The 13,683-nt window shown below is 45.1% G+C and overlaps 1 protein-coding gene across 4 annotated transcripts in view; it reads right to left on the bottom strand.

Moving 5' to 3' along the window:
- Positions 1–13,683, bottom strand: part of Msra (methionine sulfoxide reductase A) — a 254,975-nt gene that overhangs the window by 141,872 nt on the left and 99,420 nt on the right. For 2 of the 4 annotated variants that reach the window (XM_013024254.1, XM_013024255.1), the window contains exon 3: positions 1,608–1,727. In XM_013024254.1, the coding sequence (XP_012879708.1) occupies positions 1,608–1,727 (120 nt within the window). Of the gene's footprint in view, positions 1–1,607; positions 1,728–3,147; positions 3,299–11,318; positions 11,443–13,683 lie in introns of those variants that run through there. The other 2 variants (XM_013024258.1, XM_013024257.1) reach the window with 2 other exon arrangements.

The following is a 13,683-nucleotide window of genomic DNA, read 5'->3' as shown; positions in this document are numbered from 1 at the left end:
GAAAGGAGGGAGGGAGGGAAGGGAAAGGGAAGGGAAAGGAGGGAGGGAGGAAGGGAGAGAAGGAGGGAGGGAAAGGAATGAGCCCTGCCAGGAGCCAGCAGCTCAAACCTGTAATCCTAGCTACTCAGGAGGTTGATATCTGGAAGATCAAGGCTCAACACCAGCTAAGGAAGAAATGTTTGCTAGTCTCCATCTCCAGAATCCAAGGCAGAGCTGGAGACATGGCTAAAGTAGTAAAGTGGCAGTCTAGCAAGTACAAGGTCTGAGTTCAAACTCTGTATCACCCAAACCCAAAATAAATCAGAAAGCCCATGATATGAATCTGAGCTGACATGAGCTGGCAGCAACGTGAGCGAATTCTTATGACAGGAATCTGGGCATTTTAGCTAGAATTTTACTCTGTCCGTCGCAGCAGTTAGCACAGTTTCTGTAATGGGCAGGTAGTATTTGTGGCTTGCGGCCCATCTAGTCTCCGATGCAACCTCCCAGCCTATGGTTGGGGCTGAGGTGTTGGTAAGCAATGGGTAAGAATGAAACAGAATGGCGCAGCTGCATTTCAGCAAAACTTCATTTACAGGGGTAGGAGGACATAGGTGTGACCTCCCCACTGTGGGTGGCCAGTGGCCAGTCTCTGCATTGTAGCACAGCTTTTCATCTTCCTCTCTAACACAGACCTGCGACATGAGAGGCTTAGACCACGGGGTCTTCACACCTCCTCCATGTCTCTCGGGGAGGGAGGGGCTACTCTCATTCTGTCTCTGGGCAAGACCATACGACTTGCTTTGGCCAATGGGACAACGGTAAAGATAGCACAAGCTATCTCTTGCTACTCCTGGCTTCTTGGATGCACCTCGCCATTAGCCCAGGTCAGTACATCTATTATCCCCATTCCCAGCGGCCAGAGAGCACTAACCACCACTCCTCACCAATTGCAGACATAGGAGTGAAGTAAGACCTCTGTGATGGACGACGGGGCCCTGGGCATTTCCCCAGGGGTGGCGGCCACATGTGAGGCTATGCAGGACCTGCGGAGGAACTCCGAGCAAAGCTCCGCCTACCTCGTCAACTAAGCCAAAAATATGACTGCTTTAAGTTTTGGATTAATTGTTCCACAGCAAAAGCTAACTGATACAAGCCATATTCATTATTTCCCAAAATATAAAGTGAGAGCCCGGCACCAGGGGCTCACACATGTAGTCCTAGCTACTCTGGAGGCTGACATCCAAGGCTCACAGTTCAAAGCCAGCTCAGGCAGGAAAGTCCATGGGACTCTCATCTCTATATAACCATGAAAAAGTCAGAAGTGGACTTGAGCCACATTCTTGAGCTGTGGGAATTTGTGAGCTCAAGAATGCTTCGTCTTGAGTGAAAAAGCTAAAGGACAGTGCCTGGGTCCTGAGTTCAAGTTCCCGAACTGGCACAATCAATCAAGCAATCAATCAATCAATAAAGTCAGAGGCAAACAAGGGGCAAACATTTTCAGAAACAGCCAAGAGAAGACAGAGGAATATGCTTAACAAATGCATTTCCGTTTTCAGGATCCTGTTGCCCACAGCAGCACCTCTGTGCCTTGCATCCCACAATGGTAGGATGGAGATCTCTCCTACCTGAGCAGACTTCTTTGTAAGTAGGATTGGTGGTGTAGCCTCCTGCAAAGCCCACTTGGGTCGAATACACGCCCTTCAAGGTCCAGAATTTCCTTTCAGCTCCCCAGAAGCAGCCCATTCCTGCAAAAAAGAAAAGCCAGTTATCCAAGACAAAGTACACTATACTTACAATGCCCATTAGCTAGATTCAGAGGTGTTCCTATCATCCAGAAATCACAAATGACTTCTATTTTCTGGCAAAGGAGAGTTTGAGAAATGTGAAACTTTGTTTTCATTGAAATGTGAAAACTTCGTTTTCATTGTATGCAAACATTGATACCCCCCGGGACTTAGTGGAACTAACAAATCCCAGCTTTCCCAGTAACACAATGAAAGGATAACTATTTCATGGATATTTTCACACTCAATTCATAACTTCAGTGAAAAGAAATGCATTTGATGATAAGCTTTCTAAGCTTTTCTAAGATGAATGGAGAGACTTCAAAATTATAGATTGATGCTATATTCCCAGTGGACATTTCCCATACAGATTCAGCTTCAAAATTTTATTTGTGTCCCTATGAATCTGAATGAGCTAAATCACTATCACCCTAAAGTATGTTCTCCTGAATCCTAGTATTGAATGAATCAATGAAATGGGTGTAAGGAAGGAGGGAGGAGAGGCAGGGAATAACAGAAAACAACCAACTTAGCACACACCATGTTGAGTGTAACTGGATCACTTCCACTATTCCATGAGCATCAAGATCTATCTCCCATGAATGCCCATACACACACACACACACACACACACACACACACACACACACACACACACACTGGAAATGTTGCATTTCAGTCTCCAAATACAGGACCTCCATTTTCTACCATAAGTTCATAACCTGTAGAATAACTTGCTATCCTGTGGCCATTTCTATAAGTAAGATTACTGCCTCAGTCCAGTTTTACATGACTTTACCAGGTCATGCATAACTTGGCCTCCTACTTCCTATGATCACTAGATTTACTGAATCTAATGATAAAGCTACATGAAGATTTACTTTGTGGACATTATCAGTATTTGTTTCTATTCTACTTTAAAAATTCATAGTAACAACCATAACCAAAAATGATGTATATGAAGCTACCCATTACACAGAAACTTTCTTTTTAATCAAGTATAATGGAAAATATACTTACCAAAAATAGGTTCATAATTGAAAAATATAAAAAGCAAAAATGTGATTCAGTGCAATAAAAAACATTACTGTGGTGTTAACATGGTAACCTGGAACATGTATATGACTATATCTTAATGACCCAAGACTAAATTAAAAAAGAAAAATACATATATACAATGATTATTATAACTACAAAGAAATATTCACATCAAAAGAGTAGAAGAAAATATATTAAAGTTATAAGCACAGTTGTCTCAGTGTCTAGAATACTTTTTCATTTTTCAAACATTTCTGTAATGGATTCCTATTCCTTTTAACCTGAAACAATGTATATTTTTAAACAAAGCAAAACTCCAAAACAATATAAGTATCTGTCTTACTTGAGTTGAACCTTGCTATATCATTGTCTCTGTTTAGAAGCAAATTGTTTGTTGTTGGTAAATATATTTACTGAGTATCTATGAAAATTGACTATCCCATATTTCTGACCAGAAGATTTGCTATTAATTTTTACTTCTCTGCCTTCCCTAGGATGAAGGAAAGACAAGAAAAAGCAGAGCAGCAAGGCTTAATGTTAACAGCCACCAGGGGCTAACAGCCTCCTTAGCAGTCTAAACCCCCTCCCGCCCCCCTCCCAAAGGTCAGAAATCTCTGGGGTTCCTTGAATGAAGTATTTCGTTTTTACAGTGATAGTACCAACAAGTACCACACTCTGAGGGCACCACACACAAGGGCCATGAGAGGCTCTTTGAGCAGCTAGTCTACCCTGCCTACAAGCCCAGACAAACCACCACAGATGAGCCAGGCCCTCCCCCTCAGCACAATGTGCTTCCTTTCTACACTCTACCACTTATCTAAAGTCTCACTTTCTGGAGTTTCAGTTTCTTATAAAAAATCATGACCAGAGCCAGGCACTGGTGGCTTACATCCATTATCCGAGCTTCTCAGGCGGCTGAGATCTGAGGATAGTGGTTCAAAGCCAGCCCGGGGAAGGAAAATCTGTGAGACTCCTATTTCCATTTAACCACCAGAAATGGCGCTGCGCTTCAAAGTGGTAGAGTGCTAGCTGTGAGCAAAAAGAGCTCAGGGACAGAGTCCAGGTCCAGAAACCACTAAATGGAAAATTCCAGAAGTAAACAATTCTTGGGTTTTAAATTGTCTGTCATTCTATGATGCTCTTTCTGGCGTGGGAATGAGGGTCTCTGTGTCCGGCATTTCCACCCTGTGTGCACTGCCTTCCCACTGAGCACGTAGCCCGGTCCCAGCTATCAGGTCCCCTGTGGCAGCGCTCCGTGCTGGTGCTCATGGAGCCGTTCTTTCCCTTCAGAGCGGCCATAATGCCTGAGAGCGGTGAGCTGGCAAGCTGGAGATGACCAAGAAGCACTACAGGGTGGTACATTGTTCCATACTATCCATCGCTGAGGCTCCACAGGGGGTCTGGGAACATCTTCCCCAAGGGGGCGCTACTAGGTAGACTTTTAAAACTTGGCATGTTCTTGGCCAGTTCTACTTGTAGGGAACACTTTACCCATAGTTAATTCCGTTTTAATATTTACTAGGGACAAAAAGTGGCCCCTGCGGGGAGCATGACCAGGCTCCAGCTGAGCAAAGGCCTTGGGAGTCACGCAGATGGGTGTAGGAAAGGGGACCCAGATGGAGAATTGTCCTGAAAGGTTCCCAAAGCAATCCGCAGCCCAAGGCTCCTCTTCTTAGCTTTCTCTAGAAGCAGTAAAATCTCAGAAGAAAACTAGGGTCCCCCTGGGTCACTCACTTCCCCAGGGGGAAAGAGAAAGCCACAGCATTGTCGGTGAACAGCCAGGCCTTTCAATTACAGGTTGTGAAACTAAGGCCCAAGCCGGAGAGCTCCCTGGGCTGGTTAAGATGCTAAGAGTTTTTATCAGAATAAGCAGCACCACTGTGAAGCCTGGAGGCATCATGTCACTCTAGACACGGGCATGAAAAGGACAGCTATGGGTCTCTTCCACGCGCTTAGCCCGTCCAAACCTGATTACCGCATCCCAGCTGCAGCTACACCGCTCAGCCTACATGATTTAGGTTCTTCCCCGAGCCTCCCATCCAGTGAGTCTGAGGAATGTCAGGTTTCCCTTTTCTCCCTTGGGGTGCCACACCGTCACTTAGACTTCATTTCTTCCTGGCTTGGATATAACATTCCTTCTTTGACTTTTGTAGTTCTCATCTATTTTCTCAACTGCAAATATCTTCCAGCACTACTTGGTATCCAATAGGTAAATATCAATAAATATTAAGTCCAGTAAAGCTGCAGGACATAAAAGCAGCATACAGAAATCTGTAATATTTCTATACATCAGTGATGAGCTAGATATAATATTTCTATATGTCAGTGATAAGCTAGATAAAAATGCAATCCTATTTACAAAGGCTACAAAAGAATAGAAATAAATTTAATCAAGGAAGCAATTGATTTCTACAAAACCAAAAACTGGAAAGACCTCATGATCACAAACTGGGAGAATTAATTACTTTTTTTTAAGGCTACCCAGCACAATCTACAGATTCAACACAAGATCCATCAAAATGCCAATGGCATTCTCCACGGAAGGAGAAAAAGCAACACTACCTTAACCACAAAAGACCTCTAATAGGCAAACCAGTCCTGGGCAACAAGGACAAGAAATCTGGAGGCATCACAATACCCACTATGAAAATGGTGGTGCAGGCCTATACTTCCAGCTACTCAGGAGGTGGCAGAAGAAGGATCATGGTCTGAGGGCAGGTCAGGAAAAAGTCTAAGAGCTTATCTGAAGAACAAACTAAAAAGCAGAAGGACTGGGAGGAGGGGTGAGGCTCAATGATAGAGCATTTGCCTAGGAAGCCTTGAATTCAACACTCCCAGAACTGAAAAAAATGTGTGTGCACATGTGTGTGTGCACATGTGTGTGTACATGCATGTATTTGCTACAAATACAAATATACATACCACCAAATTATACTAACCAAGAGAGCATAATACTGGACTCAAAACAAACATATAGACCAATGGAAGACAAGAGAGAACTCAGACATCAATCCATATATTTACAGTCAAATGATTTTTTTACAAAGAGACCATGAACATATAATGGAAAAACAATCTCTTTAATAACTGCTGATGGAAAAACTGGAAATCTCTATGAATAAACTGGACCCTTAGGTATCGCCATATAGAAAAAGCAGTTCAAATGGATTGAAGACAATGGAAGGCTGGGAGCTGCGACTCTACTCCGAGAAAAACAGGTTACTGTTGCAAGAAAGATTATTTTTTATAAGACCATGAAGGTGGAAAAAATGGAATGATACCAAACTAACTTCTCTGTAACAACAAAGGAAACAATCCAGCCAAATCAGTGAAGAAACAACCTGTACAACAGGTTGAGCTATTCATCCTATGATAAGGGATTAATATCCAAAATAATTAAGGAACAGGAGCAACTCAGTAGCAATAAAACCCAAATATGGAGATTAAAAACTATCCAAAAGAATTCAGAAAAACACTAAATACTGATCAGATTAAAAACTCAAAATTCAATCCCAATGGCTTGGCTGGGCAGAAGAGTGAAAGGACCGTGGGTAGCTCCATGAGGATTGCCCTCACCGGCCCTAAGCGCTGACTTCTACTTTAATTCACACTGCAGCCTTCCTTGGACCTAGCTCCATTTGGGGAGTTGAAAGTCACCTTGAGCTTGACTCAGTCCACCCCGCTGATCGCTACATAGGGCACAGACAGTTCCCGGATGCTCTACAAGAGCTGCATTTGTTTTCTAATGTTGCATCCATCCTCTTTTTTGTTTTTTTTTAACTGAAAAATAAAAATCACATATGTTTACAGTGCCCATTGTGTCTGATTGACATTTACATTATGGAATCACTGGGCCACGCTAACTAACATGTCCACTGTCCTGCGGTGATTTTGAAGTAACCGTCGATGGAGGACAGCCTCCATGCTGTGTAACAGTCCTCCTGTCTGGTTAAATTTGGGCTCTTTCGCCACTATCTCCAGACTCCCTTTCACACTGGGTCCCAAGGCCTTGGGAGCCCCTTGGTCTACTCTCCACTTGACTTTAACTTTAGACTCCACAAGATCACGGTGGCATTTGTCTTTTGGTGTCTGGCTTCTTCCACTGGACATACCGTGCTTCCAATCCATCCCCGCAGGGCTTCCCCGCATTCCATGGCCTAGGGTTCTTTATCCCCTGGTCCACTGGCGGATGTCTAGCTGGAGTCTGTGTCTGGGCTGCCGTGGGCACGGCGTGGGCAAGCGGAGGCACTTGGAGACAGTGATTTCGTTCCTTTTGGCTGTTAATTGCTGGGTAAAATGTTAGTCTACTTTTCATTTTTTTTGAGAAACCTCCCTCTGTACTGTTTTCCATCATGGCTACCAACAGTAGGAATTCTTATCAACAATTGTTATCTTTTGACTTTTCGATAACAGCTAAGCTCATGTGTTATTTAAAAGGCACACTTAAATTCTTCAAAATGAGAGTTAAAAACCTCCTAAAGCTAAGGACACACAGGTAGACAGTTAAGGCAGAGTGACAGCCCCTTCCGAAGAGCTCTTCCTGCAGCTCCTCCCTCCTCCCTGAACATTCTGTCCTCCACATGGCAGCTCCGTGACGCCTGTTAAAATATATCAGAGAAAGTCAGTCCTCTGCCAAAATCTCTTAAAGTAGCATTCCAAACAAAGGCCAGAATTCCCATAATTAACCACGAGGCCCCCGCGCTCTGGCTAAGCTCCATCTCCCTCAACATCTCTTCCTCCCGGGCCTATGGCACTCCAACCACTGGAGCCTCCTGCCCGCAGGCCCCTGCCACAGACACCTAGCCCTCACTCTCCCCCTTCTGCCTGGGACACTTCCCCACAGACCTCTGGATGACCTATTTTAGGTTTTTGCTTAAAGATGACCAGTTCAATGACCAGTTCACACATACACAGCCTGGCATTTCCTAGTGTCCTCTCCTGCTTTAATTTAACCCTTACTACAATCTGACATACCAGCTGCCTCAATGTCTATCTTAATTTCTTTTTCACCATGCTAGAGTGTAAGCTCCTTGAAGGGAGAGATTTCTTTAATGATTGTATCCTGATGCAATATTTGTTGTTGTTGTTGTTGTTGTCATGGTGCTTGACCTCTGGGCTTGGGCACTGTCTCTATGCTCTTCAGCTCAAGGCTAGCGCTCTGCCACTTGAGCCACAGTGCCACTTTCAGTTTTCTAGTGGTTAATTGGAGGTAAGAGTCTCACAGACTTTCCTCCCAGGCTGGCTTTGAACCATGATCCTCAGATCTCAGCCTCCTGAGTAGCTAGGATGAGCCACCAATGCCCAGCAATAAATAAAATTTTGATGAACGAATAAATCATCTAGGTATTGGGCCTATCTCCCCATTAGCTCAGGCCTGACCCTAGCAACGCCAATGCATCTCTCTGACCTCTGTTCTCTCATCTCGGAGTAACAGCAAGAACAGATGAAATTATACACATGAAGATGCTTTACAATTTGGAGATCACACACAGTAGGACAGCTGGCTAGAAGTTGTTTTAGAGCTTCACAGCCTGTTCACTGACAATGCCCTCCATGGGAGAAACACCCAGGGACATCCATTTCAATACAGTCATGGAGTATGTACGCAGAGACATTGAAAAGGTGTTTGCCATTCCGCTGGTGCAGCTGCCTCGCTGTTTGTCATGTATCACTGCAGGCCTGCACATCAGCTCCAGTTGAAAGGCCACGCCAGTGTTCAGGAGCCCAGCTCATGTCTCTGGCATGTGGGAAAACAGAACCATATGCTCAGCCCAGGCCACTGTGTCTTCTTCATCAAAAGAATGGCGCAGCACACAAGATGAGAGCAACGAGCTGAAGGGATGTTTGGTGGACCCAGTGTTGCCTGAGCAACTGTTCCAGGAACTGAGGTGCTGCTGATGCTCTGCTTTGCACGCTGGGTGGGGCGGCTGGCTGCCGTGACTCCCTGTGCTCATCAAAGGGGTCTAAGTCTCAACAATTTTGGTCACATCTGAGGGAAAAGTGATCATTTAGTCAAATTTAAAAAGCTTCCATCACTTGTGAACTGCTTTTGACATAAACAGCTCTCTGTATGCACACATACACACACACACACACACACACACACATATACATACACAAATAGCCGCACATATACACATGCATCTGACTCATGAATATTCATATAACCAATGTTCGGACTGAGGGAACAAAATGGCAGCCACAGAAAAACTAAGCATCTGTCCCAGCTTCCTGATCAACCTAGATCTCACAGCAACCAAATCGTTAAGGGAAGTATTTTTTAATAGGAAGATTCCAGTTCATAAATAAAGGGAAATACTAGAAGTAGAAAACAGTTTCCATGTGGAATTGATCTTAGGCCTCCTCAAATCCCATAGGCACAAAAACCTAAAGATGCACAAGCCACTGACACAAAATGGCACATTTGCATAGAACCATGCATGTGTCCCTCTATACTTTAAGTCACTTCTAGATTACCCATCATACCTATTACAATACTAGGTATTATAAAGTACAACTATGTGTAAACACTGTACAAGTAATGGATATAAGGTATTGTTTAGGCAAAAGTCTATATGTTAGCAGATTCGTTTTTTAAAATACTTCTTTCCACAGTTGGTTGAATCTGCGGATGTGGAGCCCAGACACAGAGGCCTGACTGCATCTTGCGTCAGTGATTTGTTTGGACTGCTAACCTCACAAGCAGAGAAAGAGCTGACATTAAAAGCTTCCCTGGTGGCCTGCAGGGTCTGTTCAGGCCTGTAACTCCCAATTGTAGAAAATACAGAGGACAGAAGGACATGAGCATTCAATTTGGACTGAGGTGAGCAATACACATTATCTAATTTCTTGATCAAATAAATTCAGGTAAGCAAGATGGAGAAACACACGGAGGGAGAAAGAGGTGAGCTTATACATTAAAAAGAGACTAAATATTTATATCAACTAATTGCAATGTATGGACTCTATTGGTATCCTGATTCAAACAGTTGAAAGTATTAGTTCATAAATCTGACTTAAGAAGCTATCTATATACATGAGAGATATTCAGAATACTGTACACATGTGTGTGTGTGTGTGTGCGCGCGCGCCAGGTTTCACCTGGCTGATTGGTGGCCAGGGGAAGAGAGTGCTGAGCAGACCATTTAACAACAGGATATGGGCCCTATGAGGTGAGATCAATTTTCAACTAAGGTGGGCTGCCACTCCCCAATACCCCAGGGCTGAAGAGCAGTGTGGGGCCTGGTAGGGCTCACTGGTGCTCGAGTCATTGTCCAGGGCCTCACTACAGCCCCCCAGGTCCCCCCGCCCCGTGATGGTGGGGAACCCACTGAGCGGAGGCCTTGTTCTATCCCCCCAGGGCCTCTTCTGCGGGGAACTCTGCCCCGTCACAGTCTGCCGACTCGCCGTGCTGTGGAAGAGGATGGCCTGGTTAATTAGAAACACATTTCAAAGTCACTCTTGCTGGCCTGTGTCCTGGAATGTGTGGTGGCCGCACCGTGGTTCGCAGAGCAGCTTCGGTGGTTTCCAGTCGGGTTCAGGGGCAGATAGGCCACCCTGGGATTCGATGACATACCAGCATGGTGGCTGCAAGCCAGTGAGACACCAATGCATTTTCTTTTGAAGCCTGACATATTGCCTGCTGCTTCTGAGCCTGCTTTCCTGGCTGGCTGACAGATAGCTGGGGCCGTTTCAAAAACCACCTCCAGTTCAAGTCCGGGGACTGGATTGTGATTGGCTCATCTGACGGGGTGATCTCATGCTCCTGGAGATGAGCCCTTCCCCGCAAGTGGGGTACATGCCTGGGGTGGGTCCCCAAGTGTGGGGTGTGTGCCTGGGTCTCCATAGGCCACTGCCCACCCCTACCCTGTGCTCAGCCCTTTTCCTGGGTTACTTGGAAACAATCTGTGCAGACATGACAAGACCATCAGTGTGTCCCCCCGCTGTTTTGGACTGGCACTTGCCTCCTGCCCCATGCCAAAGGGCTCCAGGAGAGCCTGACCCAGAACATGGGTTTTTCAGACACGGTCGGGTATGGGTGTCAGATCACCCAGGACAACTCCAAGGGGCTGGGGTGCTGCTGTTTGTGTCCATTTCTGAATGCTCACACTCTGCCCACCCACCTTACTTCTCACCAAACAGCCTGGAGGTGAGTCTCTAAGTAACAGCATAAAAGTATTTCAGTCAGAAGTAATCTTTTTCTTTTTAAATTCAGGTTTAATGGAAGTAGAGCTGCAGCTCAAGCAGTAGAACCTTGATTGAAAAAGCCAGTGAGAGTGCAAAGCCCTGAGTTCAAGCCCCAGTATTGGCATGTACTCTCTCGCTCTCTCTCTCCTCTCTGTCTCTCTGTCTCTGTTTCTCTCTCTCTCTTCCCCCCTCTCTCACAAACACAGAAAATAGATTTAAAATTCTGAAACATGGTAAAAATCCCATTAATCAAGAATAAAGGATCTTAAAAGCTATTTAGCCCCAACTACCCATGGATTAGGGATAGCTGTTGTACCACTTCAATACCTGAGCTGATGGAGAGTTTGTTATCTCATATAACACTGCAACATGAAGATTCCAAGTGTGTGCTCAGACCACACGCATTGCTCTTTGAAGTGCCAGGAGCCAGGTTTTATACATCTGCATCAGCCTTTGATCTGACACGTCTTCCAAGGTGGCACAAGTGTGGATGCAGTCAGAGTCAACTGCCCCACCATTGCTCACCGCTCCTTTATTCATAGGTTTCACACATTCCTATTTTTTCCTCATTTTTACTTTAGTCAATGATTATTGATCAGGGGCTGGGAAGGTGGCTCAGTGGTAGAGTGCTTGCCTCGCATGCATGAGGCCCTGAGTTCGGATTCCTCAGCACCTCATAAGCAGATGTCGGTTGCCTGACATCCTTCAAGTATATACCTCATCATTTCAAGGCTTTGTTTTCTTTGCCACACTTTTCAGTGTCAAATGTGTCCTGTTCTGACAATAAACTTATGTGCAAGAGTTATACTTTATACTTTTTTTAAGTATTTTAAGTAAATGAGGCCACAGGTTCCTCAGCTTTATCCTGGAATCCCCTGCCCTTCACTTTCTATTCTTCTCAGTAGGTGTCTGCTTTAGCATTAAATGATCCCTTCTCCTTGATACAACAGTAGTTCCAGGCTGAAGCAGCCCCTGCGTGGGAAGCCGCAGCCTGGCTCTCTGCAGGTCAGAGCGGCCCACTGCCAGCAGATGTCATTTTCATTAAGATATCGGGAGCCGCAGAGAAGCTTCCTAAAACAGACAGGCACAGCGTGGCAGCAAAAGATGTTCTCATGCCCAAGACTGCCTTCCCGCTACTCCACCGTATTTCTTTCATCTCTGGGTGCCTCAGTTTCTCTGCCTATAAAAGAACATAATAATGCCCACTTCACAGGGCTGGTGTGAGGACGGATTAAAGGGATGCTGGCCACGAGGCATTTGAGGCGACCAGGAACAAAGACAGTCAGTAATTGCAAAATGTCCCGTCCCACTTCTGCAGTGTGTGAGGAAAGGACTCCCACTGACTTGAAAGGGGGCAACCCGGGCAGCCAGGGGGGTAGGGCGCCTGGTGGACAGGGCTCACTGCCTTCATTAGCATTGTCCCAGTGCAGCTGATGGGAAAAGCAACAAAGGAGTCAAGAACTCGGGTGGCAGAAAAAACAAGGCCTGGAACAAAAAGCTCAATGCTGGACTACAAAAGACAGTCTTAGAGAAAAAAAATGTCTTGAGTTAAAAATAATCTGCAAGGATTGTATGCCAGAAAGCCATTTTTAAGGAGCCGTGTATATATCCTCTGATCACTTGATATAATAGCCCGTTGGTGCATTTTTCACACTGGACTATACCTTGATCCTTTCCCTTGTCAGTCCTCATATTGTGCACACCAACCTAAGAGCTCAGCGATCACCTGCTGAGTGGATTAAACTTAAAAGTTCCTATATAGACAGCATTCAAGAAGGCCCATTCAAATAACAAGGCAATAATGAAACTGTACTTGCTGATACTATTTAGGCCTACATTAAAGACCTCTGAGGCTGAAGAGCGAGTTCAGACAAGTGAAAAAAGAGCCACCATTGCTCTGGTTAACTCACAGTCGAGTAGATGTGGGCCATTAGCCTTCAGACTAAAACCAAGTCGAGGAAACAGTCGTGGAAGATGTTGCCCAACCAGCATTTTCCCAGCAAAACCTGCTCAAGAGTCCTTCAGAGTACTCTGAGAGTGCACAGGAGTTTACAAATCAATTTGCTAAATTGGCTTGGCTGAAAATCATGCTTTTGTGTGTGGAACCCATTGAACAGCATTTCTGAATCTGCCAGTCCCAATTAGGGTCCTTCCCCGGTGCAGAGCGGGAACTGCCATAAAAGAATGGTGACTCTGGGCCAACTTAGACCTGGGCTCCAACTCCGGCTCCCCTAGCCAAGTGGCCCTGGATAAGTCACTTGAGCTCTCTAAGAGGGTTTCATATTTCATAGCCTGTCAGCCTTGCAAGGTGCTGGCAGGATGAAGTGCCCAATATGTGTCCAAGTATCAAGTGCCGTCTTAGTGTGAGCTTTTCAGTGCAGCTCTAAACAACCCAGAATGACAGAACCCTCCCTGAAAACCTTCTACTCCCTCCTGGAAACCAGCAATCTGAAAGGAGAACCATTTGAGAAACATGAATTGGAATTTACTGTAGTGTGCACTTAAACAAATTGTGCCTTAATTTAAGCATCTGGAAGAGCCGAAGTTTAATTCTAAAGAAAGAAGTTTTAGATGTCAATCAGCTCACTTTATGATCTGTATAAATTCTGCTAGATCGTGGGAATTCTCCTTACACTACATATGTTGGCCAGACACCATGGCCTCCCAGAGTTGAAAAGGCCCAGTGCTTACC

Source organism: Dipodomys ordii, unplaced genomic scaffold (assembly GCF_000151885.1).
Source record: "Dipodomys ordii isolate 6190 unplaced genomic scaffold, Dord_2.0 Scaffold74, whole genome shotgun sequence".
Classification (NCBI taxonomy): domain Eukaryota; kingdom Metazoa; phylum Chordata; class Mammalia; order Rodentia; family Heteromyidae; genus Dipodomys; species Dipodomys ordii.
This window is presented reverse-complemented; position numbering and strand designations above follow the sequence as displayed.